Here is a 27,646-nt window from a genome sequence, read left to right as displayed (position 1 = left end):
GGAACTTTAGTGAGGTTTAATGAGTAAATTTAGTATTTAAAAATTTGATAGGAGGTGTAAAAAGCATAGAGATCAAGTGAGTAAATTTGGAGGTTCCAATAGAAAAACTCTTTTTTTTTAACTTTTTAGAGTTTAAATCGCATAATTCATAGTCGAAGTTGAAGACTAAAACAACGAAGGAAAAAAAAAAAGTAGTAACAATTTTGAGCGTGAACCTCATACTGTCGAGCACCGTCCAATCCATATGCCAACAAGTAGTTCCCTTGCCCAATTGCGACTTCGTAGCGTAGATGAAGTCTGCATATATGCCAACTTATTTTGCTTGCCCAATTCCACATTTTTTAATTTTTGATACAGTTCTTAGAACATTTGGCACCTATATACTTTTATGAGATATTAAAAGAACTATGAATCGTGAAGCAGTTTCTCTCAAATGGGATGTTTGCCTTTAGTCGCCCTACCATAGATTCATCCCTTGTGGCAAAGTTAATCGCTTTTCAAGAATACATCAATTGCAGAACCGAGTAATCTTATATCAAAGTGATAGACAAATTGCCTTCACTTGCCTTGCAATGGATCCGTATAATGATATTGAATCAATCCTCTAGGAAAACATCAACATAGCTCACCAACATCAACCATGGTTCAAACATCTGATATTATCAACTTAGAATTCTCACCATTCCACACATCTCATAACCCCGATATTGCTAATACTGGCCTTAATTACCTAGACTTAATCATTGCTCATCTCTTAGAAATGCGATTACTTGGGACCAAATAATTGGTTGCGAAACTGAACAATGAAAGCGACGAGAAGAAGAACAAAGACTGTAGGCGTATTTAATGATAAAGGAGGTATGTAGTACACAAAATATTGTCAGTAATACTGCATGCATCGCTATCGACTGCGGTAATCACATGGCCTCTCCATATACAATTACACCCTATAATGGTCCAATGGACTCAGATTAAGAGGGCTCCACTTACAACTTAATTAACAGAGATGATGATCGGGAGGTGGAATACTTAGAAACACAATTCTTCAATTATGAATTTCAAATCAATACTCGTATTTATATCCCTCCCTAGTGAGTCATGATTTATTTTTATAAACTAGCTAGCTTAACTAATACCGTGAAAGTCATATATTCAAATTTCATTATCATCAAAAATGGATAGGATGAGGTGGGGTGAGAGGCCCTTGGAAGTAAAAAATAAATAAAAGAAAAGGATAGTGCCCTTAGAAATCTTGCTATATGAAATTATATGACTCTTTACTTGAATTTGATTTGTGGATGCAACGGTTGCTATATTCGAAACATCAAATACTCCAAGTCATGAAAGAAACTTTTTAAATTATTAAAAATTTCTTAAATTTAGATCCAAAAGTCTTAGTTTAGACAACGTAGGGTACTTGGATTGAAAATAAATCCCAACTTGATAACTCTCATTGCATTTTATATAAATGTCTTTTCCATAGCTATTGCATATATGGTAGTAATCTTGCTTATCTTTTAGTTGCTTTTTGGTTTTATTGTTTCTTCTAAAACGTCTTGGTTGCATATCCTCCCTATGTACTATCTTTTTTATATAATAAATTTCTTCAAATACCAAAAATGTTCCCTCAGCAATATTGAATTGGCGTTCAAGTTTGAAATATTATCTTTAAATTATAAAACTTACAGTACATATACTTATAGTCTGCAGCTGGTTCTAATTCTATTCTGATTGCAAATACCTGTAAAATTATGTGATTTAGTTTGGGAATATGAAAGCATAATGTTAGTAACTTCTTATTAAGGTTCTAGAAAGTAATTTCAAATCTAATTATATTCAAATGCATGGACAAGAGTATCTATGAGATTACCCTTAATATGTCTAAAGTTTCATCTGTATTGACTTTTCAACACATTCTACTTTTTGTTTCCTGCCATGTTGAACACATTGTACATTGAATCAATACTTGATGCTGGACAGGGGCGGTCTTGAAAATTAAGAGGTCAAGTGCGAAAATTTAAATGATGCCTTATTAATCACGATCTCAATTAGAAGAACTAAGAAAAAATGTTTGGTATAAATAGAAAAAAAATATATTGGATGCCTAAAAACATCAACAAGGATAACTCGGAGGTTAGTCGAATTATTGATGATTGCAAAGATTATATTAGTGCTTTTGATACTATTGTAATTCGACATATTTTTAGAGAAGCAAATAGTGTGGCAGATAGATTAGCCCACTTTGCTAATCTAGGTAATGTTGTTGACCTTTCTTAGAAGAGGCTCCTGCTTACCTACAAGATGTCCTCTATGAGGATTGTTGTAAAGCTTCTATGAGCACTAGGGGTTCAGGTATTATGTCCCCTCCCCCCCCGATGCGTCAGTCTATAATGAATAATAATATGGGCATGGGGCTGAGCCTCCCAGCTTGATTGGGTTCCCAACCCCATTTCAAAAAAAAAAAAAATCAACAAGGAAGGAAAAATAGAGGAAAAAAAAAGTCAAGAAACATAACAAAAGATCGAAGAAGAAAGTAGAGAGACCTTAGGAATGAAAAGAAAAAAAATATATTAAAAGAAGGGGAGAAATATCACTTTGGTCATCGAACTATGGCTTGTTCGACACTTTGGTCATCCAACTTTTAAAAACTTCATTTTGGTCATCGAACTATATCACCGTATATCACTTTGGTCATTCCGTCAATTTTCTCCGTTTTCTCTGTTAATTCTATGGATATTTTGGAGATGAAATGTTTTACCCACCATTTTTATAACTTAATCCAATTTTCCCCGCCTAAACATAAAACTTCATCCAATTTTGCCAACTTTTCCCTCCTTTTATTCATGCATTCATCATCAGTAATCAAAGCATACAACAGAGAAAAATAATCAAATCAGAGAATGATTCAAAGGGAGGGAATATAAGAGGAAGAAAAATATTGATTTAATAAATCAAGGAATTATAAAAGGAGGGAAAAGTTGGCAAAATTGGATGGAGTTTTATGTTTAGACGGAAAAAGTTGGATTAAGTTAAAAAAATGGCGAGTAAAACTTTAAATCTCCAAAATACCCTTAGAGTTAACAGAAAAAACAAACGAAATGACCAAAGTGATATGCGATGATAAAGTTCGATGACCAAAATGAAGTTTTTAAAAGTTGGATGACCAAAGTGTCGAGCGAGCCATAGTTCGATGACCAAAGTGATATTTCTGCCTAAAAGAAGAGAGAAGATCACAAAATAGACAAAGAAAAAATTAAACAGAGCTAAGCACCCATGGGTTTTGAACCCAAGACCAATCAAGCCTAATAACTTAAGGTAAAGTGGCCAACTAAACTGAACAACAATTCAATAACTCTCAACATTCTTGACCTATATATTTATCTAAAGCCATTACAAAATTGAATTCAGAGGCCTTCGAAAACCGGAGGCCTTGTGCGGCTGCTCAATTTGAACACCCCCAGGGCCGCCCCTGATGCTGGACTAAATATAGATGTAAAAAGTTAATTATGGATGGAAAAAAAAATTTAAACATTCATTCGAAAATTAATTGATAATACGTGAAGAGGTTGAAATCCTTCTAATTTCTCAAATTTATGACAACACCACATCTATTAATTCATGATTACGCATCATTAAACTAATGGGAATATGATTGATGTGAACATATAATCCACGCCTCTCCATACACAATTTTTTCAATAACTAAAATTTTATGGAAAATTAGGCGATCACACATCTAATTTGATGTCTCCTCAAGTAAACTGTCAAGTTTACATGTCAAAAGCCAGTGAAGAAATTCGAAACCAAAAGACACAATCTATCTGAAAATTATGTGTAGCCAAAGAAAGATTATGAGAATGATAGGTTGGGTCTTCTTCAGTTTCGTTTTTGTTAACTAGTTAGAATTTCATTATGCTTGTTTTTTGAATTGGGAGGTTTTGGTTTTTTATCCCCCTCCTTTGTATTCTTTTTTCCTTTAATCTCATAGAGTGATGGAGAGGATTCCTCCTCTTCAAAAAAAAAAAAAATTGTTTTTAAACCAGTCTTAATTATCCAAATAAGAACTCTTGCAATAGATATAAACTATGAAGTGCATGCAAATTCAATAATATAGTAAAATATTATTTTTACATCATTCTTCTTGAGCATGCACTTGGGACATGAACCTTGGTGCGTCAAAAAAACAATTGAAATCAACAAAGGCATAAAAGGTGGACGCACATTTTTAATGCAAGTAATTTAGGACAAGAATTGAAACCTTTTTTTTATATCTGGTATTCAATTTTAAACAATTATCTATCATTATTGGTAAATCTTCATTGCTTGGGACGTGACATTTGGTAGTACAACAAAGATGATATTTAAACCATATGATAAAAATGGAGAGGAACAAATTATGTTCTTTTTTTCTGTATACGTGTTAGAAAAAGCACGCGTTTGATTAAAGTGAAGTAAGATGTTTTCAACGCTATGTAAATGATCACTTTTTGATTATAAATCATAATTTAACACGTGTTGAGTAGAGAGAAACTGATTTTTTTTCTTTTGAAATGGATTGGTGCGGCTGCCCTCAAGCCTTGATTAATAAAATTACAGAATATATGGGGGGGGGGGGGGGGGGGGGGAGGGAACGTAGAGGCTTAACCCCAAATTACAATAAGTATAAAGAGAACATCTTGAAATAATACCAAAACTCTTCACAAAATCTATGTATTCTAACAACCATCTAGCAAAGAGTGCACCAATTAAATATAGATAAATGTTTGTTCTAAGTCATAACATGTGGAATGTTCAATCCCCAATCAAAACACTATATTGTCCTTCTTGTCTCCATCACCATAATGGTTGCATAATGTTGAAATGCCAAAATTTAAAAATTCTATGGTATTTTGAAGTAGTTGAAACTCCAGATTCGAAAACCGTTATGTTGTAAATTTTTTACAGCCTGCTCCACTGAATAAGTTAATCTAACAATTCCAGTTTTAAAACTTCAATACTCGGAAACATTATAGACAACTTTTGTCAGAATTTACCTCAACATTCACCAAATCGATAGAGCTCCTCCTTAATTAGTTGGTGCATGAAGGTTAGGCAATGGTAACCAAAATAAGCCTCAATTATATGAATGATGAGGTAGGGCGGAAAAAAAAAAAAAAAAAAAAGGAACAGATGTGGAAGCCTAGAATGGGGGCTTTAATTAGTGAGGCACAAAAGCTGAGACCCCCGAAGGCCCTTTTTAGCCAAGTAAAAGAGGCACCACCTGAAAAACTACAAAAAGAAGCAGAGATCGAGATGAAATATTCACACACAAGTGGTAGTGGCCACTGTTCATTCATGCCCTTCCCTCACTTTTCCACTGCTCCAAGTTTCTTCCACCTTAAAACCTCTCCCAAATCGATCTCCACAAACGACAACCGTTTCCAGCTTCTCTCTACGGCACCCCGTTTCAGTGGTCAAGACGACTCCCATCCTAGGAACAGTAGCGGGTCACCAGCTCCTCTGTAGTCCCGTCTCTGTACACGTGTCGAGGTTTGATCGGGTCTGTCAACTATTACTACTGGACTCACGGAGTCGGTGATATATAAACCCAAAGAAGACCTACGTAGACCTCATTCCGGTCCCGTCTCTGCTAATATCTCTGTCCAAACACTCCAAATTACACGCTAGCTCTCTGTGACATACAAAACAAAGGCGCACAGCAGGGAGAGCCATTTTTAAAGAGCAAGAGAAACACAGCTCTCTCACTTAGTGTGAGTCACCAAGACTCCAAGAGATAGAGAGAGAGAGAGAGAGGGGCATGGGACCATTGTCCTGTGCTTAAATTCGATATTTTTTTCGTGAACGACACGATCCGACTCTGCCGCTCTATCTCTCTCTCTCTCGCTCTCTCTCTCTCTCTCTTATAACAACAACACCCTTTGCAATTTCAGTCTCCTTTCTCTCACTACCTCAGTACTCTCAAACTTTCTCTCTTTCGATCTCCATGGAAATGGAAGACCAGTATGGTTTAGGAGATCTCAGGCAGCTCATGAACGGAACTGGTAGGTCTCACTTCCCGGCCATCCAGACTCCGACGGAGCTCTTCCCCAGTAGCCACCACCATAGGCCTCAGCTCCTCGCTCCGGCCCATCATCATCATCATCATCATCATCAGCATCAGCAGCAGCAGCAGCATCCCTACGAAATCATGATGATGGGCCGGCTTCAGACCTCCCACGACATCATACCACGTGGGATTCATGAGTTTCGGTCTGCTGACTCGGCCGGTGGTTGTGGTGGTGGTGGTGGTGCTTGTACTAATAATACTGTTGCGGCTACTTCTTCTCTCAGTGGCGGCGGTGGTCTGGAGGCTGAGGGCGGAGGCTGTCTCGGCGGTGATGGCGGGTCCGGGAGGTGGCCGAGGCAAGAGACTCTCACGCTTCTGGAGATCCGGTCACGACTCGATTACAAGTTCAAAGAGGCTAATCAAAAAGGGCCGCTCTGGGATGAAGTCTCTAGGTAAACTTACATTCCTAATTATCAGTATAGCTAACTTTTTTTTCTACTACTACTACTTCTTCTTCTTCTTCTTCTTCTCATTTTCGTTTGGAGTTGGAAAATGACTAGACTATGAAGTGCAGTTGAAAATCCAGGTGTTGCGTCTGTTGATGAGTACTGGTTTATGCAAAAGGAGTTGTATCACTGAGTCACTGACTCGTTTTCGGTGTTTGAAAATGTGTAGCCATCATTTAAAGTATTGGTGGTTTCTTCGATGCAATTCGGTACCAATTATCGACTGGTTTTTTTCTGATGAGAAAAGACATGATCTATGCAAGAAATTAAATGTCCTTTTGAGACCCATTGATTACATGTTCTTCTTTTGAAATTTGAATGGTCATAATAGATCATACACTTACCAAACATATTTTAAGCACATGGGACTCCATCATAGCATCATCATTACCAAAATTAAGCATCATCATCAAATCACATGCCCTCTTCTCACTTCACAATTCAATTAGGGTTGCCTACAAATACTGTCAAATCTATCATTTCTGTGTTCCCTTAATTTGTTGAGATGATCGGACACTTAATTGATTTAAATTTTTTTGCAGGATCATGTGTGAGGAACATGGGTATCAAAGAAGCGGAAAAAAATGCAGGGAAAAATTCGAAAACTTATACAAGTATTACAAGAAGACAAAGGAAGGGAAGGCCGGAAGACAAGATGGAAAGCACTATAGATTCTTTCGGCAGCTTGAAGCTCTCTATGGCGAAACTAGCAACAACATTGCCGTCTCATCACTCCCACCAGATCAATCCCATTTCGTCGGTAATAATAATATCAATAACAATAATAATACTTTTCGTTATCAAGCTCAACCGAGTCATCAAGATACTACTACCGCTACTACTTATCAGTCCACTCAAAGCGTCTCGAACTCTTCCGATTTCGAGGACTCGTCTTCCTCGGAGGACAACGACGGCAGTGCCATTGCTCCGATGGACGATGAAGTGCTTGAGATGAAGAGGACGAGGAAGAGGAGGGGATGGAAGGTAAAGATAAAGGAGTTTATCGACGTGCAAATGAGGAAGATGATGGAGAAGCAAGAGGAGTGGTTGGAGAAGCTGATGGGCACGCTTGAGCAGAAAGAAAGGGAGAGGGTGTTGAGAGAGGAAGAGTGGCGAAAACAAGAGGCGGGCCGGGTGGAGCGAGAGCAGCAGTTTTGGGCTAAAGAGAGAGCTTGGATTGAAGCAAGGGATAAAGCTCTCATGGATGCATTGCAGAAATTAACAGGAAGTAGTACTAGTCATGAAGTAAAGACTTCTTCTTCAACCCCTGATCATGATCATGAGGATATTGTGAGTGAGCAAGAGACATGGCCGGAATGCGAGATTAACAAATTGATTCAGTTGAGAGGAAGCATGGAGTCGAGGTTTAGTACTAGTCAGAGAGGTGGGTGTGTGGAGGAAAGACTTTGGGAGGAGATAGCGGCGAAGATGAGTTGTTTGGGATATGAAAGGAGTGGAATGGTCTGCAAGGAGAAATGGGAGAGCATAAACTATGTGAGGAAGTGTTCCAAAGAGTTGTTCAGTAAGAAGAGGAAGGAGAACAATTCAAGGTCAAGCTCTTGTTACTTTGGGAACAATGAGTCAAATTCCTCATTGTATAGTAGTCAAGGAGGAGTCTATGCTACATGTGAAATGAATAATCATGAACAAGGTAATGGTGGTTCTCCCTCTAATAATCCAAATGTAGGCAATGCTGCAGTGGTGAACGACACTTGTTTTCCATTTTTGATGGGCGAAGGAGACAATTTGTGGGAGAACTACGGGTTGAAGCTCAGCAAGGGTAGCCAAAACCAGTGAATTAGAGATGAGGAAGATGACAAAAAACTTGTAAAGGGTAATTGGAAGGTGGTTTTGCTGACTTGTTATATAAGCAAGGAGCTAACTGAGGATTTATATATGTATAGGAGAGGTTTGATGTTTAAATTTTAGAGGGAGGAAAATAAATTAAGCATTTTATTTTCTTTCTGGAGTACTACTATTTAATGCGGAAGGGAGATCGAGGTTGAAGTGGTGCTAAGTGTTGGGATTGTCATCCTCCAACCCAACCTTAATTTTCAAAGTTTTATATATCGACCTTTAATTATTATGCAAACATTTTAGTTTCTTGATGCATGAAAATGGTATCATTTTGTGCTTTTAAACTCTCTATTTTTTTAATAGATATTAATGTATACATTCTCCTTTTTTGCAATTAATATGGGAGTATGCTTTTAATTTTGTATCAATGGATGTGGATGATACACAATAATAATTGTTGCCCCTTCTGGAATTGGCGATTAGGAGGACGATATAAGTGTTTTGTTCTTCGTTTCAAAAAAAAAAAAAAGTGTTTTGTTCTTGTGAATATGGATCGTATTAATTTTGGGACATAAAACCAGTTTTCTCCTAATGCATAAACAGCATCTTGTTAAACAGTACTTAACTATGATTATATGGTTGAATGTAAACATGCAAGAGCTTTATAATCATAGTTGAGCACTTTCTGTTACTTTAATAATCTACCTACTTAACCTTTCTAGCTTCTTTGAGTACTTATTAGCCAAGTAGGAAATAGTGATATACCATATGTCAAACAATTTAGCATAAACTACACACACAGATAATGATCGATCCCCAATCATCCAAATGAAAGAACAAAAATTAATCGATAACTTGTTTTGTCGACCACCCCAATTAAGGGTACAGATCCTGGCAGGCGAGAGGGAAAGAAATTATATCTTAAAACGATCAATGAAGCGAATTTGAATAATCAAATTAATATGTAGATATTTTGCCTGATAAGTTTTGATTCTTGAGATTTACCCATATGAAACTAAGAAATGTTGGAATTGCTATTAGGGAGTATTGTAATCTATATATATGGTCATACAATAATGGTTGCCAAAAGCTTGAGAAACCTTGCTAAAGATTAAAGAGTAAAGCAAGAGGCAACATTTCTTCAAAAAGTTCAGCTGAAGCCTTCATGTATTGACTTCATCCAAGAGAACAAATTAAGGAAAAAGAAAAGGCAGGTTCCCTTTGAGGCTTGACTCCATTGGAAGCTGCCTAGCTTCCAAGCAGGGCATGGTTCTGGAGCTATATGAAACTGACAACAAGGGAAGCAACCATGTGCAGTATAGCAAAATAAATGCAAGTACCAGGTTTCACTACACACCAGGAACATGTCATTATCTTTAAACCAGTGAAGGAGTCACTACAGTGAATATATGTATGTGGAAAATTCTACAATGTGTTAACGTATGACATGTATACAATTGACTTAAAAGTGGTAAAATGAGTCATCAAAATAATAATATTAGTCTTCAAAGTATTAACATAAGTCCTTGAAATGATAAATTTTCTTAGTTACCACATGAGTCCTCAAAGTGGTAACATGAGTCCTTAAAGTGGTAAATTTTCTTAGTTTACCATATGAGTCCTGAAAATAGTAATGTTAGTCCTCAAAGTGATAACATGAGTCCTTAGAGGGGTAAAAATAGTTGATGTATAAGAAATGTTAACATACCATAGCTTTACCTATATGTATGTATGTATGTATGTATTATATATATTATATATTATATAATATACATACACGGATACACATATTTGTTTTTATTTTATTTTATGAAAGGTAATTGTTAGCATATAGTATGAGAGAAATTATAAGCATATATACCAAGAATAACCACACCCTACTCGCGATTAGAACACCCATGTAAAACGTCTTTTATGATGACCGTAATTTGATAGGTTTGTCACGTTATCATTTTCAATAGTTTCTTTTCTCATTTTGCTTTAAACAATAATTATTTGGTTTTATTCTTGTTATGTTTTGGATTTACTAAACAATTTTAGTTTCATGATAAATGTCAGGTTATTTTTGTTCCTGCTCCAATAGACCTAGCTAGTCCTAGCTAGTTGAATACAGAATATCCACTGAGGATGTTAATAGTCTGAGCTCATCCCATAATTAACCAACTCACTAATTACACTAAGAATGTAACGCCTGGAGGTTCGAGTTTTCTCACCCAGACAAGGAAGCTCTGCATCGATCTTTCGCTATCAGTTGCATTCAAATGAAAACCAGTTGCATCGATTAGAGGTATGCATGCCATTGATTATGGTGAGAGAGAAGAGAAGAGAAAAAGATAGAAAGGGACTTTTGAAATTGCTTTTCTTTAGCCTTTTGGTGTGGGGACAAATCATAGATGATTATCTTCTTCTTTTTGGGTAAATGACAATCATATTGAAGCTTACTCTCTCTTAAAACGTCAGGGTGCGTTCATGTTTATCATAAATTCATAATACTAGTAGTACTGGACTGCTCGTACTGCTACACTAATATATATATATTGACAGAGAGAAGTAGTACTCCTGGCAGTGTGCATAGGAAAGCGTAAAGAAGCTTCCCACCAGAGGGAACCAAACAATAAGGGGACATTTCAGTCATTGTCACTGTTTTGACAGTACCAACATTTTTTCTTTCTCTTTTACCATTTTCATGAATCTTCAAAGCTTCAACAACCCATGCACGCAGCTTTGCTTTGCTTCTCTTCGCTTAGCTTTGCTTTACTTGTCCCAAGGCTCATCTCTCATCTCGTCTCGTCGAGCAGTTAAATGGAGAAACGAAGCTACATACACATTGACAATTATGGAACTTCCAACTTTCCAAGTTCAAGCAAGCCATTATGGAACTTCCAAGTTCAAGCAAGCCAGCTTCTCTGGGGAGGCCTTTCTAAACCTGCCTTTTCTTGTGATCGATGTGACCACTTACTGAGCTGATGAAGCACCAAAACATATAAAAAATGCAACTGTTCTTGCCCCAGTTTGGGAAATCATATTATCAATCTAATCTTCCCGTTTGAAATTTTGCATCAGATCGAGGTTTTAACTCTTCTTCTTCTTTACACTACAGCAATTAATTAACCCCATTTCACACCTACACAAAATCAGAAAATATTAGCCACACGGCCCACACTCTTTTGGAAAATAGATTAAAAGTCATTGTTTAGATGATTGAACAAGTGCTCAACATATAATTGTTTGCAAGTGGAGCCATGAGAATCGAGAAAGTTTAGAGGTTAGGAAGGTAACGAGTAAAATAACAGTTTGATTCTTGACATTTCTTATGTTCTATGTTATGAGAGTTATAAGCTCGAGTGTAAATGATTCTAATAGTTGTCATGATAGTGGCAATGTCATATGGAACCCTATATAAAATCCTATATCAATTGTAAATTTTACTGAGAGCTGTGTAAGAGTTTGGTAACTGGAAAGCATATATATATATATATATATATATATATATATATATATATATTGTATTGTTTGAGTTCTATATTGTATTTTTTCTCATGTGTATCTGAAGTTGAGTGCCAAGAGTATTCTGCTTAGCTCCCAATATACACAACGGGAAGCCCCTTATTCTATAGAGCCCCTTAATCCCTCATCCTATATCCGGCATACATAGGTGAACTTGATTTCGAGGCCTGAGGCAAACCTTGAAATAAGTCTTTATCAATGAATCTACGATATCCCATTAATTATCATGCAATTTTGTATGTGCACTTACTGTATTTAAGGTGATTATCATGTCGAAAACGAAGGTCAAGATTTTATAGGAGTTTACAACCCTGTCTCTTGGTTTTTACTAAAGATATTATGGTGAATGTGTAGATAGTTATCTTAAGGGTCCTTGACCTATAGCACCAAAATAAACTAAAATTAGCCCACTTACACCACCAACAAAATTTTGTTCCCACTAACCCGACTTGATAGCTAAATGACAGGTTGCCACTCTTATCTCTCTTGACGACTCTCTCTACAAGGACGACGTCGACTCTCTCTCTCTCTGCAAGGACGCCGTTGACAACCGATCTCTCTCTCTCTCTCTCTCTCTCTGCAAGGAAGATGTCGACGACCCTTTCTCTCACTTTCTCTCTCATCACCGATCTCTTTTTCTGCAAGGACGTTGACGACGACGACGAGGATCTTAATTACAAAAGCTCCGAGTCCGATCCGAACCTTCTTCCCCGCACTAATCCCTCCGTCGGCTTTCTTCCCCGTTGTTTTCCAGCACCGACTTCGTCGTTGTCATCTTCGGCATCACCAGCGTCGTCGTCTCTAAGGCTGTGATTGATTGAATGATCTACTTTGGACCAGCTCTACTAGATGCAACTACTTTGGAGTTGGAGTTCCGAACACCCGCAAGAAACGCATCCGGCTTTTGTCTTGGGTGCCCAAATGGTTTTTTTTTGGTAAAATGAGTGCAGAATTTAATTAATTAATTAATTTTGGTAAAATGGGGGCAGAAGGCCCAGAAGGAAAAAACAAAGAAAAAAAAAAATTATCAGGGGGCAATAGACGTCTATTGGAGGGCAGTAGACATTTTGAATTGATATAATCTCCTCATTTCTTTTCTTTAATCAAAGTTTTATTTGTCTAATTTTAAAAAATAAATGGGTATTAGGGAACAATAGACATCCATTGGGGGGCAATAGGCGTCTATTGGGGGGCAATACAGGTTATTCAGGGGGCAATAAACCTCTCTGACCCCATATGAGATCTACAACAAACTCTTTGGAGACTTTCGGGGAGGTTTCATAAACCTCTATTGCCCCCCAATAGACGTCTATTGGGGGCATAAAAAACCTTTCCGGTGAGATTTTCAGCAAATTCCAGTGGGTGGCAGCCGGTGACCAGAATCCGGCGAAAGTTGACCTGATTCCGGCGGCCTGTGACGGGACTCCCGCGGTCGGTGACTGGGCTCCGGCGAAGTCTCCTATGGTTTCTCTCTCTCTTACATTTTTTTTTTCTCTCTCTCTAAGTTTCAAAGGGGTGAGGGAAAAATGGTATTAAAAAAATTTTAAAAAAAAAAAAAAAATCTTAATGGGGTATTAGGGAAGACCTCCTTAGAGTGTTTTGGATAAGAAGGAATTAAAAAAACGTAATGGAGTAAGTGGGAAAAAAATCTCTAAAAATGGGGTAAATGGACAAAAACCCTTATCTTAATTATGGTGTTTCCATAAAAAGGAGATTAGGTTTAAGAATGTGTGTTAAGAATTTTTTTTTTAATACTTTTAGGACGTTATTAGAGCCAGACATAAGGTGAGGTTTAAAATGATGTCGTCTCAGACTCATTATATGTATATATGCCCAAACAATGTAAGAATGATGTATCTGCAGTTCAGTACAGTGGGCTTAATAATGGCTATGGTCCGGGATTTGATTCTCATCAGGTTTTTTAACCTTCTGTTATTCTATTTTGTTTTTTTCACTTTCATAAAAACCTTCTGTTCTTCTATTTTGTTCATTTACTTCAAGGGTGTGGCACTGCATGTTGAGAGTGAGAGTATAAGACAGCAAAAATAGTCGGTGCTCTATTACCTAATTTCTTTTTTTTTTTGAAAAGCTATTACCTAATTATATTTGTAGTTTGTTTTTCTGGTGTATCTCATTTTAATCCCAACGGATTATAGAGTAACGATGATCGTCTTTACTCATCTTTTACCCAAAACTTTCTATGGTATATCAAAAAGGTAATCACCATTACCAAAATCTTTAGCTAAACACAGTTAGTTTATGAATGTTGAAACATGAACTATGGGACTAGTGGGAACTCCAAATCGCTTGGATTTATAGTCTATTTGGTCTCAAGGAGGCTTTATGGAGTCCAAGCTTATTCGTTTGTCTTCAAAGCTGGGGTGATTTGCTCAGTTTGGGCTTTATTGGTGGGTGCTTACAGGGCCACAATCCCCAATGCTCAGGGCACAGGTCAATCCAAGCTTACAACTCAGTGCCGCTATGGTGAAGATAAGCAATTGCTTTGCTATAACTCATAACAAACAGTGAGAAATATAAGTATTGAATGATGGGGGCAGATCACAACTTGACGAAGACGTAAACACAGAGAATATTGGAACAAGATAGTGGCTGGTTGATCCAGTATGAGCCGGAACAAGATCCGACTGACCATAATTGAGCCAATATGACCATTTTGTATTCATCAGACAAGCAAGAACGAGAATAATTTAGACTCCGTAAGGGTTTTGATAGAATGTGGAGAGGAATTAATTGCTATGCTTTCTCTTCTCTTCAACCATAGGAAAGCTTGAGCAGACTAAAGCCATCATGTAAGCATGGTTCATATAAAAGAACAAAATGGATAATCAAAATCAAGTTGATCTATTATGACCAATAAAACCTTTCGGGAGCAAAATTTTTAGAATAGCAGACATTGGTTATTCAGAACTTAAGATGCTCATAGATCATGATCCGTTCTTTTGAACAGGAAAAGAAACATTTTCAAACTCAACTTGTCAATACTCTTCAAGCTTGTTTATTCTACCAAATCCTACAAACCAAGATCAAGATTGAAAAACAGAACTTTGAAAAATCCCTAAAACTATATGCCTGAAAATGCCAATGTGATACACAACGCAAAAGATAGTTTTCCAAAAACAAAACACAAGGAGAAGAAAGAAGTCTAAACTTCTTCAGTACTTGTAGTCCTTGACGTGAAGGCTCTCTGCAGCACCCTCTCCGAGCTTGGCATCACCCTTGTAGGTTCCCAAGGTTGCCTCTGAGTTGGCCTTGGCCCTTGTGAGGAGAGCCTCCTGTGCAGCCTTAACATTTTCTTTCTTTCCTGACCAAGCCTTGAGAGTGCTGGCTTGAAGAGCACGGCCGAAGGAGAAGGAAAGAGTCCATGGCTTCTTTCCCTTGAGCTTGTTCATGGCGTTAAGGTTGAGAGTAGCCTCCTCCTCACTCTGTCCACCAGACAAGAACACCACAGCAGGGACAGCTGCAGGGGTAGTGCGCTGCAAGGCACGGACGGTGTACTCAGCAATCACTTCTGGTGAAGCCTTCTTGGCATCAGATCCGGGAGTCACCATGTTGGGCTTCAAGAGAGTTCCTTCAAGAAGGACGTGGTGGTCATTGAGAGCCTTGTAACATGCAGCAAGGACGCGCTCAGTCACATCAGCACACTTGTCAATGGAGTGGGGTCCGTCAACAAGGATCTCAGGCTCAACAATGGGTACCAAACCATTCTCCTGGCAGATGATAGCATAACGAGCCAAGCCATTGGCATTCTCGTTGATTGAAAGCTGAGATGGCTCATTGGGACCAATCTTGAGCACAGCACGCCATTTGGCAAACCGGGCACCGGCTTCATAGTACTTAGCGCAGCGGGCACCAAGGCCATCCAAACCCTGGGTTGTGGTCTCACCGTCGGTGCCTTTAAGCTCAACAACACCCTTGTCAACCTTGATACCAGGAAGAACACCACCTTCCTTCAAGACATCAACGAAAGGCTTGCCTGCACAATACAACAAGCATAAATACTATTAAGATCCATCCATCAAGAACAAGAAACCAAAAGGGGGAAACACTCAAACTAACCAGAAGATTGCTAAAATTAGAATGAAATGAAAGGATTTACGAAAGGGCACAATATCAAAATGTACCTCATTAATTTCTTATCACAGAGCAATAATTGATTGATCACAAAGTAAACAACTAACCACGCACAAGGCCGGCAAGACAGTATCAAACAACAGAAATTATGTTCAATATACCTGCAGCTGTTTTCTGGTAGAGGGTTTCCTCAAAGAGGATCACTCCACTAAGGTACTGGAGGACATTGGGGGCGGTGAAGAGGAGCTCACGAAGAGCACGCCTGTTCTCTTCAACATTCTCAACATTGATGCTGGAAAAACGTTTTCCAATGGTGCCAGTGGACTCATCAGCAGCCAGAATACCCTTTCCAGGGGTGCCAATGTAGGCAGCATTGGCAATGAGCTCATCTGCAAGGTAACCAAAATTCAGGCAACGGAGACCACAAAATCATAAACATAAATGTTCATACACAAATCTACCGTAAATAAACAGAGAGAATAATCTAACAAACATCCAAGCTATCAAAAACTTCAATCACAAGATAATTGGTTCAAACAACTAGTAGGTAACTACGAAGGCTACAAGACTATAACAAGTGGATCGTCACTGCACACAGCAATCTACTTGTCCTGAAAAACACATCAAAGAACAGGATTCCGCAGCACACGTAAGAGATCACAAATCCAACAAGATCGAGCCTAACTGAGCTATTAGTAACAAAAACCCATGCGTATACTAGTCAGATCCAAAACTCCACAGTAACATAAACAGATCGCTTTACTCAAAAACCCAATCGAACAAAAACCACAACAGATCGCTAACACAAGTAACTGAATGAAACAGGAACTAACTACACGATACTACAACAAAGACTATCTCATAAATCAAATCCTCACAGATCTACGCAATACATCGAGACAGATACACAAACAGAGCAAAAAATAATATACCGAACAAATCAAATACGGATCGAAGAACAAGAAGAAGATTCAAATTACCAGCGTATTTGCCTCTGTAAGCAGTCATGGTGGTTGATGATAGGCTTGGAGAGAGAGAGAGAGAGAGAGAGAGAGAGAGGGTTTTTCTGAGAGATCGAAAGGAGAAGAAGATGGAGAGAGAGCGAAGGGTGGGTGGGGCTTTTTAAGGAGAGAAAACGAAGCGAAAAAGGGCAAACCCGAGTGAGTCAGCCACTATTTGCTTGGCGTCTTTCCCACGTATTTTTTTTTTCTTTCTTTTTTATTCCCCACGTAATTCTTTTAGGATTTTTCCTTTTTGCCCCCACACCCATCTCTCAAATGCCATCAAATCTTTAATTGTGTAATCCGGATTAATTAATGAAAATATCTCTTACGTAGATTTTTTGGTTTTAACTTTTCTTATTGCCAAAGTAAAAATATGTCATCAACCATATGGACCAAGTGAACTAATGAATCCATCAGAATATCAATTCGACAGCGAAGAATCTTGATTCTGTTAATTTATTATTACAGTAAAATCTAAACATAACTTATTTTCACATAATTTAAAACTTAAAATGTAATCATATAAAATTTCAGTCTAACTGCAATTTAAATTATTAGTGTAATGTAATGATTTACACATTTTAAATTTCTTCGAAATTATTTTTTACGCGATATTCAACATATCTCTGTAGTTTGTTTTTATCTACCAATATTTTTCGATATTTTCTAATATTTCAGCTAGAAGAGTTTTTATCACCAACTGTGTCTAAACTTTTTTGCACCGAACAGAATGATACCTAACTTTCAAAAGTGATCAAAATAATACCTAAACTTTTAAAAACAAATCAACTTGATACTTTGGCTTATTTTCTGTCACTTTTCTGTTAAAATTAATCATGTGCGGTGCATGTGATGTGTTTTTTGGGATTATAATAGTATTTTCCCACAAAAACTAATTTTTAATTATTTTATATTTTATTTTGTTGATTCTCTTGTTCTTCTTCTATCGTTTACCGCTCTCTCTCTCTCTCTCTCTCTCTCTCTCTCTCTCTCTCTCTCTCTATCTCGCCCTTTTTCTTTATTTTTTCAGAAGGTGAGAAATATCCCAACCTTATTTGTTTCTTTTTTCTAAGATGGTGGAATTGAAACTGAATGGAAAATTTTAATTCTATAGAAGAAGAAGATTGGGTTATAGATGTTTGATGACCCTTTTGACCACAAATCACTTCAATTTATGGGTTTGATTTTGCAGCTGTGCATCTCTGTATTCAGTTTCAAATTCCAATTCTGCAAAAATTTTGAATTCGAATTACAATTTTGTGGTGTCATTGGCGGTGGCGAGTCCATTGTATTTTCACATAGTTCTGTTGCTTAATAACCATTGATCCAACTACTTTTACATAAACAAGAAAAAAGTTTGGGTTATAGATGCAATATGCAGATTACAAAAGAATGAGGAAGAACGATAACAGAAAAAGAGAAAGAGAAAAAATTAGAGGATAATATGACATTCCAACTACATTTAGTGAAATGTTGTATATACCCTTAGTTTTAACGGAGATATGACCGAAAATAGACAGATATATGAAATTTATTAATTTTTATAAGTTTAGGTACATTTTTATCACTTTTGAAATTTGAAAGTAAAGTATGAAATTGATCAATTTTTATATGTCCAGATATCTCTTTGATCACCTTTGAAAGTTAGATATCATTATATCCGGTGCAAGAAAATTTTGATCATAGTAGTGATAAAAACCCTTTCAATTAATATCTAAAATTTGTGTCGAAATCATTTTTTATCTCTTTTTTTTTGTTCTTTCTAAATTGGATATTATAGTTTGGAATAGAAGAAGCCTAAAATAGTAATTAGGCACGGTGGTTGAGGGGCCCTAAAAGTTTCTCAAAACAAGCAGCTGTCCCGTGATTAGGTAGGCGGCACGGGGGAGCGGTCAAGACTCGAGACTTTTGAATGCAAAGAAAACAAAGGTAAGAAGCAGCCAACCAAATCCTGTGGGGTTTGAGAGTGACTCTAATCTCGGTTTGGTTTGATACTTTCATGACCAATATTTGCAACCGCCTTAAATAGCTTTCTGGGTTTTAAGACAATTAGCCTGTGTTTCTAGGTTCGCCATTATTTTTGGCACACCAGATGGTTCCAACTGTATTTCTCCCCAACTTGCTCTCTATATCTCCAACATTATAGATCAGATACAGACTCATGTCAATTGTGTAAAATAGGTAACGATTTGGGGGTTAAATTGAATGGCATTTTGTCTACAGCTTGTGTAGAGTTGGTAGTTTTGACTTGTAGGCTGGTTAGTCATCCACCATGAATGAGTGTCATTTCCAATGATCTTTCTTTGTTTAGTTGTTACAGACACCCAACAGATCGCTTTGGAATAGCCACTGAATGCCTTGTATAGATGCTTACTGTTAGAAATGTTTGCAATTTTGCTCCTTATTCTTTCCATCAACATTTCCTTTAATTTTCATCTAGCATGTATGGCTGGAACCAATAATTTCATATTAGAATGTAAATGCATTTATATCAAAGAAAAAAAAAATCTTCAACATTGAAAATCGTTTACTCAATCAACTGATGTAAAAAGAGAAGATACTTTTTTTTTTTAACCAAACCTAAATCCGGGTGCCGATAGATATATTCATCTAAGGCTAGAATAGACTGTTACATACCATTCCGTGGCCATGTACAGACAGACAAGAAGATAGTGGTAGTATCTACAGTGGTACATAGAAATAGACCTACTCATTAGACATGTCATGCACGTAGACATAGCGGAGATCCTCATTTGGTACTACTCTAGAGGCGCTAGAGATGCATAGAGTGTACATAGTGTGCATTAGTTTCCTAAAAGGAAATTATTGTAAAAGACTATGTTAATACATAAAATAAGGGACTAGAGCAAAACCCAGCCCAAAACTCAAAGCCCAACTAGGGCATCCACCAAAGAAAGTCCACGCAGGCCCATCTGCTAGGTTAGGTCCAGTCCACCTGCTCTATACCCTCCCCGTCGTACGAAACCAATAGGCTGAGCTCTGTCCACCGCACTCTGCCACGACCCGCGTCACCTCGATCCGTGCCGCCACGACCCACGCCAGCCTAGAAAAACAAACCCTAAGCCAGGTCTTTGCCCCGCACACCGCCAATGAGTCGGACTCGTAGCACCGTCAACCCAGAAACGTGCATCAAGGACCGATCGCCTGCCCTGTTTGTACCACCCCCGCCTCGTACCAACCCAGCCAAACCCAGCCGACAAGCCCCAGTAGCACCCCCTTCGATGGAACCCCACTAGCAATAGCTGTCAATACCCATCCGGTAGCAGACCTCAAGACGTCAGCACAGCCGGAGGCCAACCCAGACGCCCGGGCGACGCAGGAAGAGCTCGAACTCGCACTCGAAAAAAACCGGCTTTAAAAGAAAAGATACTTTTGTTAACAGTAGAATATGATAAATCATAATAAACGGTTTATTTGATACTAGGTAGATAATTACACTACTTTCAATATTGTTGATTTTTGCAAAGATGATAACAAACTATCATCGTAAAGATTAGGTTTTGCTCCAAAAAAGTCGGAGTCAAAACTTGGGTTTCTTTGTGACGTGGTTTCCCTCGTCCGGCGGTGCCCCAACGTCGATGAAGGATCTACCTAGTCGGAGTATGGTGGCTGCAGCCTGGCGGGGATGTAGTTGCTTTGGTCGTGGTGTCGTGCGACATCTCTTTTGCTTCCACATGATGACGGCGACGGTTCATGGAGCACGATGGTGGACGGGGAGACAAGAATTCAAAGGCTGGGCTTCTCTGATTTTGATGCGTGGTGGCTATGGCTGGTGGAGCGGTGATCAGTGTTGATGGTCAGTTGACCATGGATGGGGACATTGGTATGTTGGTGGTCGTTAGGCCCTATGGCATAGGGTTGATGGCTGGGTGAGTGGAGGGGGGTGGTGGCCTGGAGATGAGAAGATTGGCTGGGCAATTCTTGGTTTTCTGATGATTGATCTTAGGCTGGTGTCAGAGCTTTGGGGAAAGGAGGGAGAGGGCTGTGGCTGGTTCTTATTCTTGATTAGGGTTTTAGGTTTTGTTAGGGTTTTTAGGTTAGGGTTAATAAGCCCCACTCTCTTGAGTTGGGGTTAGTTTACTCTTGGTGTCAATATGCTGACATGCGATCCTTGCACGTGGTCTTGGCTCTTTTGAGACACGGTGTCGAAGAGGACATAGTCTCTTATGCTGTTGATTACAAGAGTTTATTGAGAAACTCGAGTAAATTTAGTCTAAGTAGCCTGGGAAATTGGCGTATTGCGGTTATAGTTGAGCCCCTATCGGCTCATGGTACCTGTAACTATCTTCTCTTGGGGTTTTGGTCTATGTCCCCCCCAAATGTATGGTTTTGGTGATTGAATGAATGCTCTTCTTCTCTTAAAAAAAAAAAAAACTATCATTGTAAAGATGATTTTCATTCCACGAAGCCATTCATAGTGCTACAGTCAATTTCGGAAAAGAAAAAAAAAAGTAAAATTGCATTGCTTGACAAGAAGAAATAATGAAACAAAGTTTTGTGTGCGAGATTTTAGGACACGGTAGTGAAAGAATGTAAAATGGTTCATCTTAACGTTTGTTGTCATATTGTGATACTTGGGATTGGTTAACTATTAGTAACAAGAGATAAATGATGATCATTGTGGTTAGAGTTTTAGTCTTATGATAATAATGGTGTTTGTAATTGCCGAGTTTATGTGAAGGAAATAAGTAAAATATTTCTTCTCCCTATGGAGTAGTTGAGATAAATTCACGAATGTAAACTTTTATTCAATAAAATAAGCTTTTCTTTTCTCTAAATAAAACTACAAAGTGATACAAAACTGAATCAAAAGTGATACAAATTAGACTCATGACAATTTTGTATGTTGTAATCTTGATTTTTTTTTAGTCAAATAAACAACTCATGTATAACAAATAGTGTATTGTGAGTCGAACTCACGACCTCTTACTTACAAAAAAAAACTTATGTCATTAGACCAAATAATACTGGGCTTGTAATCTTGAAGTTGGTTGAATAAAATTAAATAAGTTTTTAAAATTTCTTTTGGTCTTCAAGAATAAAAAATGCATTGTGCAAACCAGCTTTGGAGCGTCAAAGGGACGTACTACAACATGCTTCATGTTAGTTCTTTGTCACCAATAAATTTTTCTAATTACTTATAAGTCAACCCAATAATCTTAGTTATGCATCATTCAACCAAACTTTCAACATTTATATTCATATTCAACCAACGCCAACTTCAAACTAGCATCATTTTAGATCACGCCCCACATTTTTTCTTAATTTCTTGTCACGCCGATTTTATTTATTATTTAAAATGACAAATTATTGAAAATAAAAACATGGAAAATATGGCATGAGAACCTTCCTCATTAGGTTGCCCTTGCCACCCTATAAGACCCAAGAAAAGCTACAGACAAAAATTAGTTGACTTTTTTTTTTATATTAATTATTCATTAATGAGTTAGTTTTGTCATTTGAATACTAGCAATTTTCTCCCATACTCTGTAATTCTTCTACACTGCTGGTCAGTTTCATATATGCTACTAGCTTTTATAATAAAGTTTTGATGTGAAGATATGATCAAGACGTCTTCCCCCACATTGGGGATGCCTGATGCATTTTTCTCTGTATAAATTATTAAATGTGGTTGCACTTAAGAAATGTACAAAATTTAACTGGATATACTTATTGCTCATTCTGCTTTAGGTTATTTGGTGAAGTTTTCTAACTAAACTGTAATAATTGATTTTATCTGTTCTTATATATATCAAAACAAAGATAAAGTGTTTGACGAATGCTTGAAAGAGAGTTACGACAGACAATTTGATATATTTCTGTCATACCACACAAGACTAGTTATAGCGTATACCTCCATATCTAACATGGAGTGTAAGAGGTTTGGATGTCGAGTTCCAAGTCGAGCCTTCACCTACCTCTCTTCATCTCTCATTCTCTTCGTTTTCAAACTAGTTGAGGAGGCAGGTGGCATGGAGTTAGCCCACAATCTTGGATATAATTTCGGTTGAAATGAAATGAAATAAAGAAACAAACCAACCGTGATGCGTGGATCCAACGCAAATTTGGAGAACAATGAAGAAGAGGACAGTCAGGTCCTGCATAGGCCTCAATTCGAATATTCTTTTATTACTCTTGATCCGATCCTTGTAAATATATATATATATATATATATATATATATATATATATTCGAGTTCCTGCCGATCTGTATTTCTTCTCTGCTCACATGGCATTGCGGTCGATGTGAGTACTGCACTGGTACTACTACTGCCAATAGTGATCTGAATATTAAATACTGTATGTCCTCCTCCTACCAAATACTGAAATACAAAATACTAATAAGTGCGTTTTAATATAAATCACACGTGGGCATATGCTTAATCCACGCTATAGATGTAGACATGATTCGTAATAGTCTATTCATCTATTATTCCACTACTATCTTTTTCCTGTTATAATTATTTATCACAACATGAGATAAGAAATGGATTCACAATTTTTTCAAACGGACAAGTAAAAACGTTCTCAATAAATTTAACTTCTCTTAATATATGATAAATTTAGACTAAATAAAAGCATTGCAACAAGTGATGTCCTATTATAGTTGTTGAAAAAGAGGTTATTTTCTTTTCTTTTCTCCTCCACCTCTCTTTCTAACTCTCCTCAAAATTTAGGTAATGTAATGTGTCATAATCCGAATTGTTCATAAACTAAAAAAGTGTGCTAGTAGGCGGACATTAGTGATTCAACAGCATCAAACAAATTTGCAATTTGTTATTAATTTTATAAAATTTGATGAATAAACAATCTTCCATTTTTGATTAGGAACTACAGGACATATGCAAAGAAGGAAAAATGTGGACTGACGGACAAGTGTTGTTCCTTTTCTTTCCGCATGGTGAGAGTGAAAGCTCCCAAAAGCCACAAACAAAAAACTGTAACGTGTTTGTATGTGACACGGGAAGTTTTTTTTTAAAAAATACCAAGTTCGGACATTTTTGAAGACTTGGTGTTAAAGAGGGTTCCATCACTACCCGTATGTTGTATACAGTCATCTGCAATTTGGACTATTTCCCCAATAGAACACTAGGGCCTCAATTTTCTCCCGCTCTATGCCATTGTGCACAGGAGGAGGTTTGGGGAAGAACATGAAACGCAACCTAATAAAAGGCAACAATTGGTTTGAAAGCACATTCGCACAAGCAGAATATCAAAATCAAAGGTTACCATAACGACAAATTACCCAACATACATGAGCAGTTCTCCAACTAAAACGAAGGGGTAAATAACAACTCTCCATGCTTGCCAGTGTTCCTCAAGCTTTTATCATTCTACTAGTATCTCATGCCGAGTTTATAAAGAAAATGGTACCAAAAAGGACCAACCTATACTATGACAGAGGTAACATAGAGAACACACTTGCATTTCCTACCACACAGCTCCCTCAATACTTGTAGTCCTTGACATGAAGAGACTCTGCAGCACCCTCACCGAGCTTGGCATCGCCCTTGTAGGTTCCCAAGGTTGCCTCTGAGTTGGCCTTGGCCCTTGTGAGGAGAGCCTCCTGTGCAGCCTTAACATTTTCTTTCTTTCCTGACCAAGCCTTGAGAGTGCTGGCTTGAAGAGCACGGCCGAAGGAGAAGGAAAGAGTCCATGGCTTCTTTCCCTGGAGCTTGTTCATGGCGTTAAGGTTGAGAGTAGCCTCCTCCTCACTCTGTCCACCAGACAAGAACACCACAGCAGGGACAGCTGCAGGGGTAGTGCGCTGCAAGGCACGGACGGTGTACTCAGCAATCACTTCTGGTGAAGCCTTCTTGGCATCAGATCCGGGAGTCACCATGTTGGGCTTCAAGAGAGTTCCTTCAAGAAGGACGTGGTGGTCATTGAGAGCCTTGTAACATGCAGCAAGGACGCGCTCAGTCACATCAGCACACTTGTCAATGGAGTGGGACCCGTCAACAAGGATCTCAGGCTCAACAATGGGTACCAAACCATTCTCCTGGCAGATGATAGCATAACGAGCCAAGCCATTGGCATTCTCGTTGATTGAAAGCTGAGATGGCTCATTGGGACCAATCTTGAGCACAGCACGCCATTTGGCAAACCGGGCACCAGCTTCATAGTACTTTGCGCAGCGTGCGCCCAGGCCATCCAGACCCTGGGTTGTGGTCTCACCATTGGTACCAGCAAGCTCAACAACGCCCTTGTCAACCTTAATGCCAGGAAGAACACCACCTTCCTTCAAAACCTCAACGAATGGCTTGCCTGCAACATACAATGATCATGAATATCACATCGGCTGTAGGATAGGCAACTAAAAGTTAATCCAGGGGAATTCATAGGATCCATCTAAAGTATGAATGGGAAAGGGCAGCAATCCATGTTGTAAATTAGGAATGGAAAGCGATGAATAGTGTGAAATTTATCCAAAGGTTATATGAATTCAAGGATATTATCAATGTTTTCATACATAAACATAGACATATCTTATATCACAAAGAGGAGTGGGTCAAATACCTTCAGCTGTCTTCTGGTAGAGGGTTTCCTCAAAAAGGATCACTCCACTAAGGTATTGGAGGCCACCAGGGGCAGTGAAGAGGAGTTCGCGAAGAGCACGCCTGTTTTCCTCAACGTTCTCAACATTGATGCTGGCAAAACGCTTGCCAATTGTGCCAGTTGACTCATCAGCAGCAAGAATACCCTTTCCAGGGGTGCCAATGTAGGCAGCATTGGCAATAAGCTCATCTGTAATAAACCCAAAAATTCAGTATCCGAAAATGATAAACTACTCAACATACTCAAAAAACTTTATCAAAATCAGAATCCCTTAACTTAACAATTCTAACAAACTAACGATATGCATGCTTCAATGCCCATGACAAATACAAGTCTCTTTGGGTGTATTTGCAAGCCAAAACTTGAGAGATTCCGAGATAAAAATCAAGTTCAAATTCAGGGCATGGCCATCGATTAACGGATGGAATACTATAATGAAAGAAATCAATCATCCAAATCATTACATGCACTAGTCCCCAACACGACCAAGATAATCTGTGCACAACCAGCATGTCTATTATGCAACCAAACTCATCAATAATGAATTAAATAAGCACCCAATCACAGAATCACATTAGAACCCAATCCAATCAAACAATAGAATAACTATAATAATCCAGTGATAAAAAAATCGAAACAGAGTAAACAGTCACCGATCAAAAAACTGGCACAAACCGTTACATAGACCATTCAAAACTTAAATCCACATGCAAACACATCATATATATCATAGTTTGTTGAATCAGGTCGAGATAAAAACATAAACCCCTGAATCAAAAGATGGCGAGCGATACAAGGAACAAAAATTTAGAGAAGTGGGTTGAAGATGATTACCATGGTACTTTCCCTTGAAGGCCGTCATTTCGAAGAAAAAGCGAGCGGAGGATCTGAAAGACGATTTTGCAGAGATGAGACGGTTGTGAAAAAGCGATAGATAGGAGAAGTTGATGTGGTTTAGGGCTTTAATATGAGCGAGCCGAAGGGGCTTGGGGATCACGTTGCTCCGTTCTCTCCTCATTTTACTCTTTTGCCCCCACTCTGATATTCGGTTTTACCGACCTAAGCTTCCACTTCAAAAAATAATAACCAAGGATTTTTAAATATATTTTTGAAATGATTGAACTTTTCACTGTAATTTTGTTGGTTTTATTGCACTGGTATTTTTCAAAACTAGCAAAATATCAATGTATACAGGCGTGCTCACCTAAATAATAATTTTAAGGGAATGTGAGGGATAAATGTATCTCATCCACTTATTTAAGCCGTTATATTCATTTGTCCCTCATAATTCCTTAAAATTGTCGTTTATATGAACAGACAATCGATACTTTTTATATAAGCTTATACTAATATCGATCGTCAAAATCTTTATTGACAAATTCTAGATATTTTATTTTCACTTTCAATTTCTATTTCTATTTTTATGCGAATCATTCTTAGTACTCTCATTTTTGCTTTTTCAGCTTAGAGAAGCCAAGGACAATGTTCGGACAATTAGCAAAATAATTAAATTGAAAATAAAAAGGTGAGGGGTATAATAGGCAAACTAAAAATTTGAAGGCAAATTACTACTTTATTATTATTATTATTTTTTTTTTTGAGAATTACTTTATTACTACTTTAGCTAAAACAAGCTTCCGGAAACCACTGCCGTGAAAGAGGTGGGTAGGGAAGGGTCAAAGTTTCTTGATAAGAAAGAAAAAGAAAGCCGCAAAACCGATGAATGATTCTATGGGCCGGAAAGGAGAGCGGGTCTGGGGGCCAAATTGATCGGAATACCAGAAACACCAAAGATGGAAAGGAATCAAAGACCTTAATTCAGGGGCGCCAAGTGTTTTTAGCTCTTCTACGGTCTACTTCATTGCCACGTGCCTTTCTTCTACACTATTTTCTGGCTTTCTTTGTATGAATTATGGCTTTATTAGCTTCGGGCTTTTGGTAGATGATTCACTTATCAAGAGGCAATCTGAATGGGCAAAACCATGTTGCACGTTCTTGAGACGTGAAGAAAACACCATATATAGCTTCCATGGAAATGGATTCATTATGGTTTGTTCATTCAATCATTCATGAGAATAAGATAGTGGTTAGTTTCTAACGGTTTATTTGGTAGCT

The 27,646-nt window shown here is 37.9% G+C and overlaps 3 protein-coding genes across 3 annotated transcripts; 1 reads left to right on the top strand and 2 right to left on the bottom strand.

Moving 5' to 3' along the window:
* The first annotated feature begins 5,596 nt into the window (after positions 1-5,596).
* On the top strand, positions 5,597-8,644 carry LOC112194991 (trihelix transcription factor PTL). The gene is made up of 2 exons (XM_024335265.2): positions 5,597-6,498; positions 7,095-8,644. Exons 1-2 carry the CDS (start codon positions 5,984-5,986, stop codon positions 8,347-8,349), a joined length of 1,770 nt encoding a protein of 589 aa, XP_024191033.1. The 5' UTR covers positions 5,597-5,983; the 3' UTR covers positions 8,350-8,644.
* A 6,130-nt stretch (positions 8,645-14,774) lies between these two features.
* Positions 14,775-17,090, bottom strand: LOC112195181 (fructose-bisphosphate aldolase 1, cytoplasmic). The gene is made up of 3 exons (XM_024335554.2): positions 16,929-17,090; positions 16,110-16,337; positions 14,775-15,850 (listed from the first exon to the last, which is right to left on the bottom strand). The coding sequence occupies exons 1-3, from the start codon at positions 16,954-16,956 to the stop codon at positions 15,030-15,032; spliced, it is 1,077 nt and encodes a 358-aa protein (XP_024191322.1). The 5' UTR covers positions 16,957-17,090; the 3' UTR covers positions 14,775-15,029.
* A 7,093-nt stretch (positions 17,091-24,183) lies between these two features.
* Positions 24,184-26,523, bottom strand: LOC112195180 (fructose-bisphosphate aldolase 1, cytoplasmic). Its single transcript, XM_024335553.1, has 3 exons — positions 26,366-26,523; positions 25,493-25,720; positions 24,184-25,240 (listed from the first exon to the last, which is right to left on the bottom strand). The coding sequence occupies exons 1-3, from the start codon at positions 26,391-26,393 to the stop codon at positions 24,420-24,422; spliced, it is 1,077 nt and encodes a 358-aa protein (XP_024191321.1). The 5' UTR covers positions 26,394-26,523; the 3' UTR covers positions 24,184-24,419.
* Positions 26,524-27,646: the final 1,123 nt, after the last annotated feature.

Source organism: Rosa chinensis, chromosome 3, assembly GCF_002994745.2.
Source record: "Rosa chinensis cultivar Old Blush chromosome 3, RchiOBHm-V2, whole genome shotgun sequence".
NCBI lineage: Eukaryota > Viridiplantae > Streptophyta > Magnoliopsida > Rosales > Rosaceae > Rosa > Rosa chinensis.
Note: the sequence above shows the minus strand (reverse complement) of the source record. Positions and strands in the feature narration are given on the sequence as shown.

Coding starts and splice junctions, on each gene's coding strand:
- LOC112194991 (XM_024335265.2), top strand. CDS start 5,984: ATGGAAATGGAAGACCAGTATGGTTTAGGAGATCTCAGGCAGCTCATG. Junction 6,499..7,094: donor CTCTGGGATGAAGTCTCTAG/GTAAACTTACAT, acceptor ATTTTTTTGCAG/GATCATGTGTGAGGAACATG.
- LOC112195180 (XM_024335553.1), bottom strand. CDS start 26,393: ATGACGGCCTTCAAGGGAAAGTACCATG. Junction 25,721..26,365: donor CTTCAAGGGAAAGTACCATG/GTAATCATCTTC, acceptor GGTTTATTACAG/ATGAGCTTATTGCCAATGCT. Junction 25,241..25,492: donor CTACCAGAAGACAGCTGAAG/GTATTTGACCCA, acceptor TGTATGTTGCAG/GCAAGCCATTCGTTGAGGTT.
- LOC112195181 (XM_024335554.2), bottom strand. CDS start 16,956: ATGACTGCTTACAGAGGCAAATACGCTG. Junction 16,338..16,928: donor TTACAGAGGCAAATACGCTG/GTAATTTGAATC, acceptor GTTACCTTGCAG/ATGAGCTCATTGCCAATGCT. Junction 15,851..16,109: donor CTACCAGAAAACAGCTGCAG/GTATATTGAACA, acceptor TGTATTGTGCAG/GCAAGCCTTTCGTTGATGTC.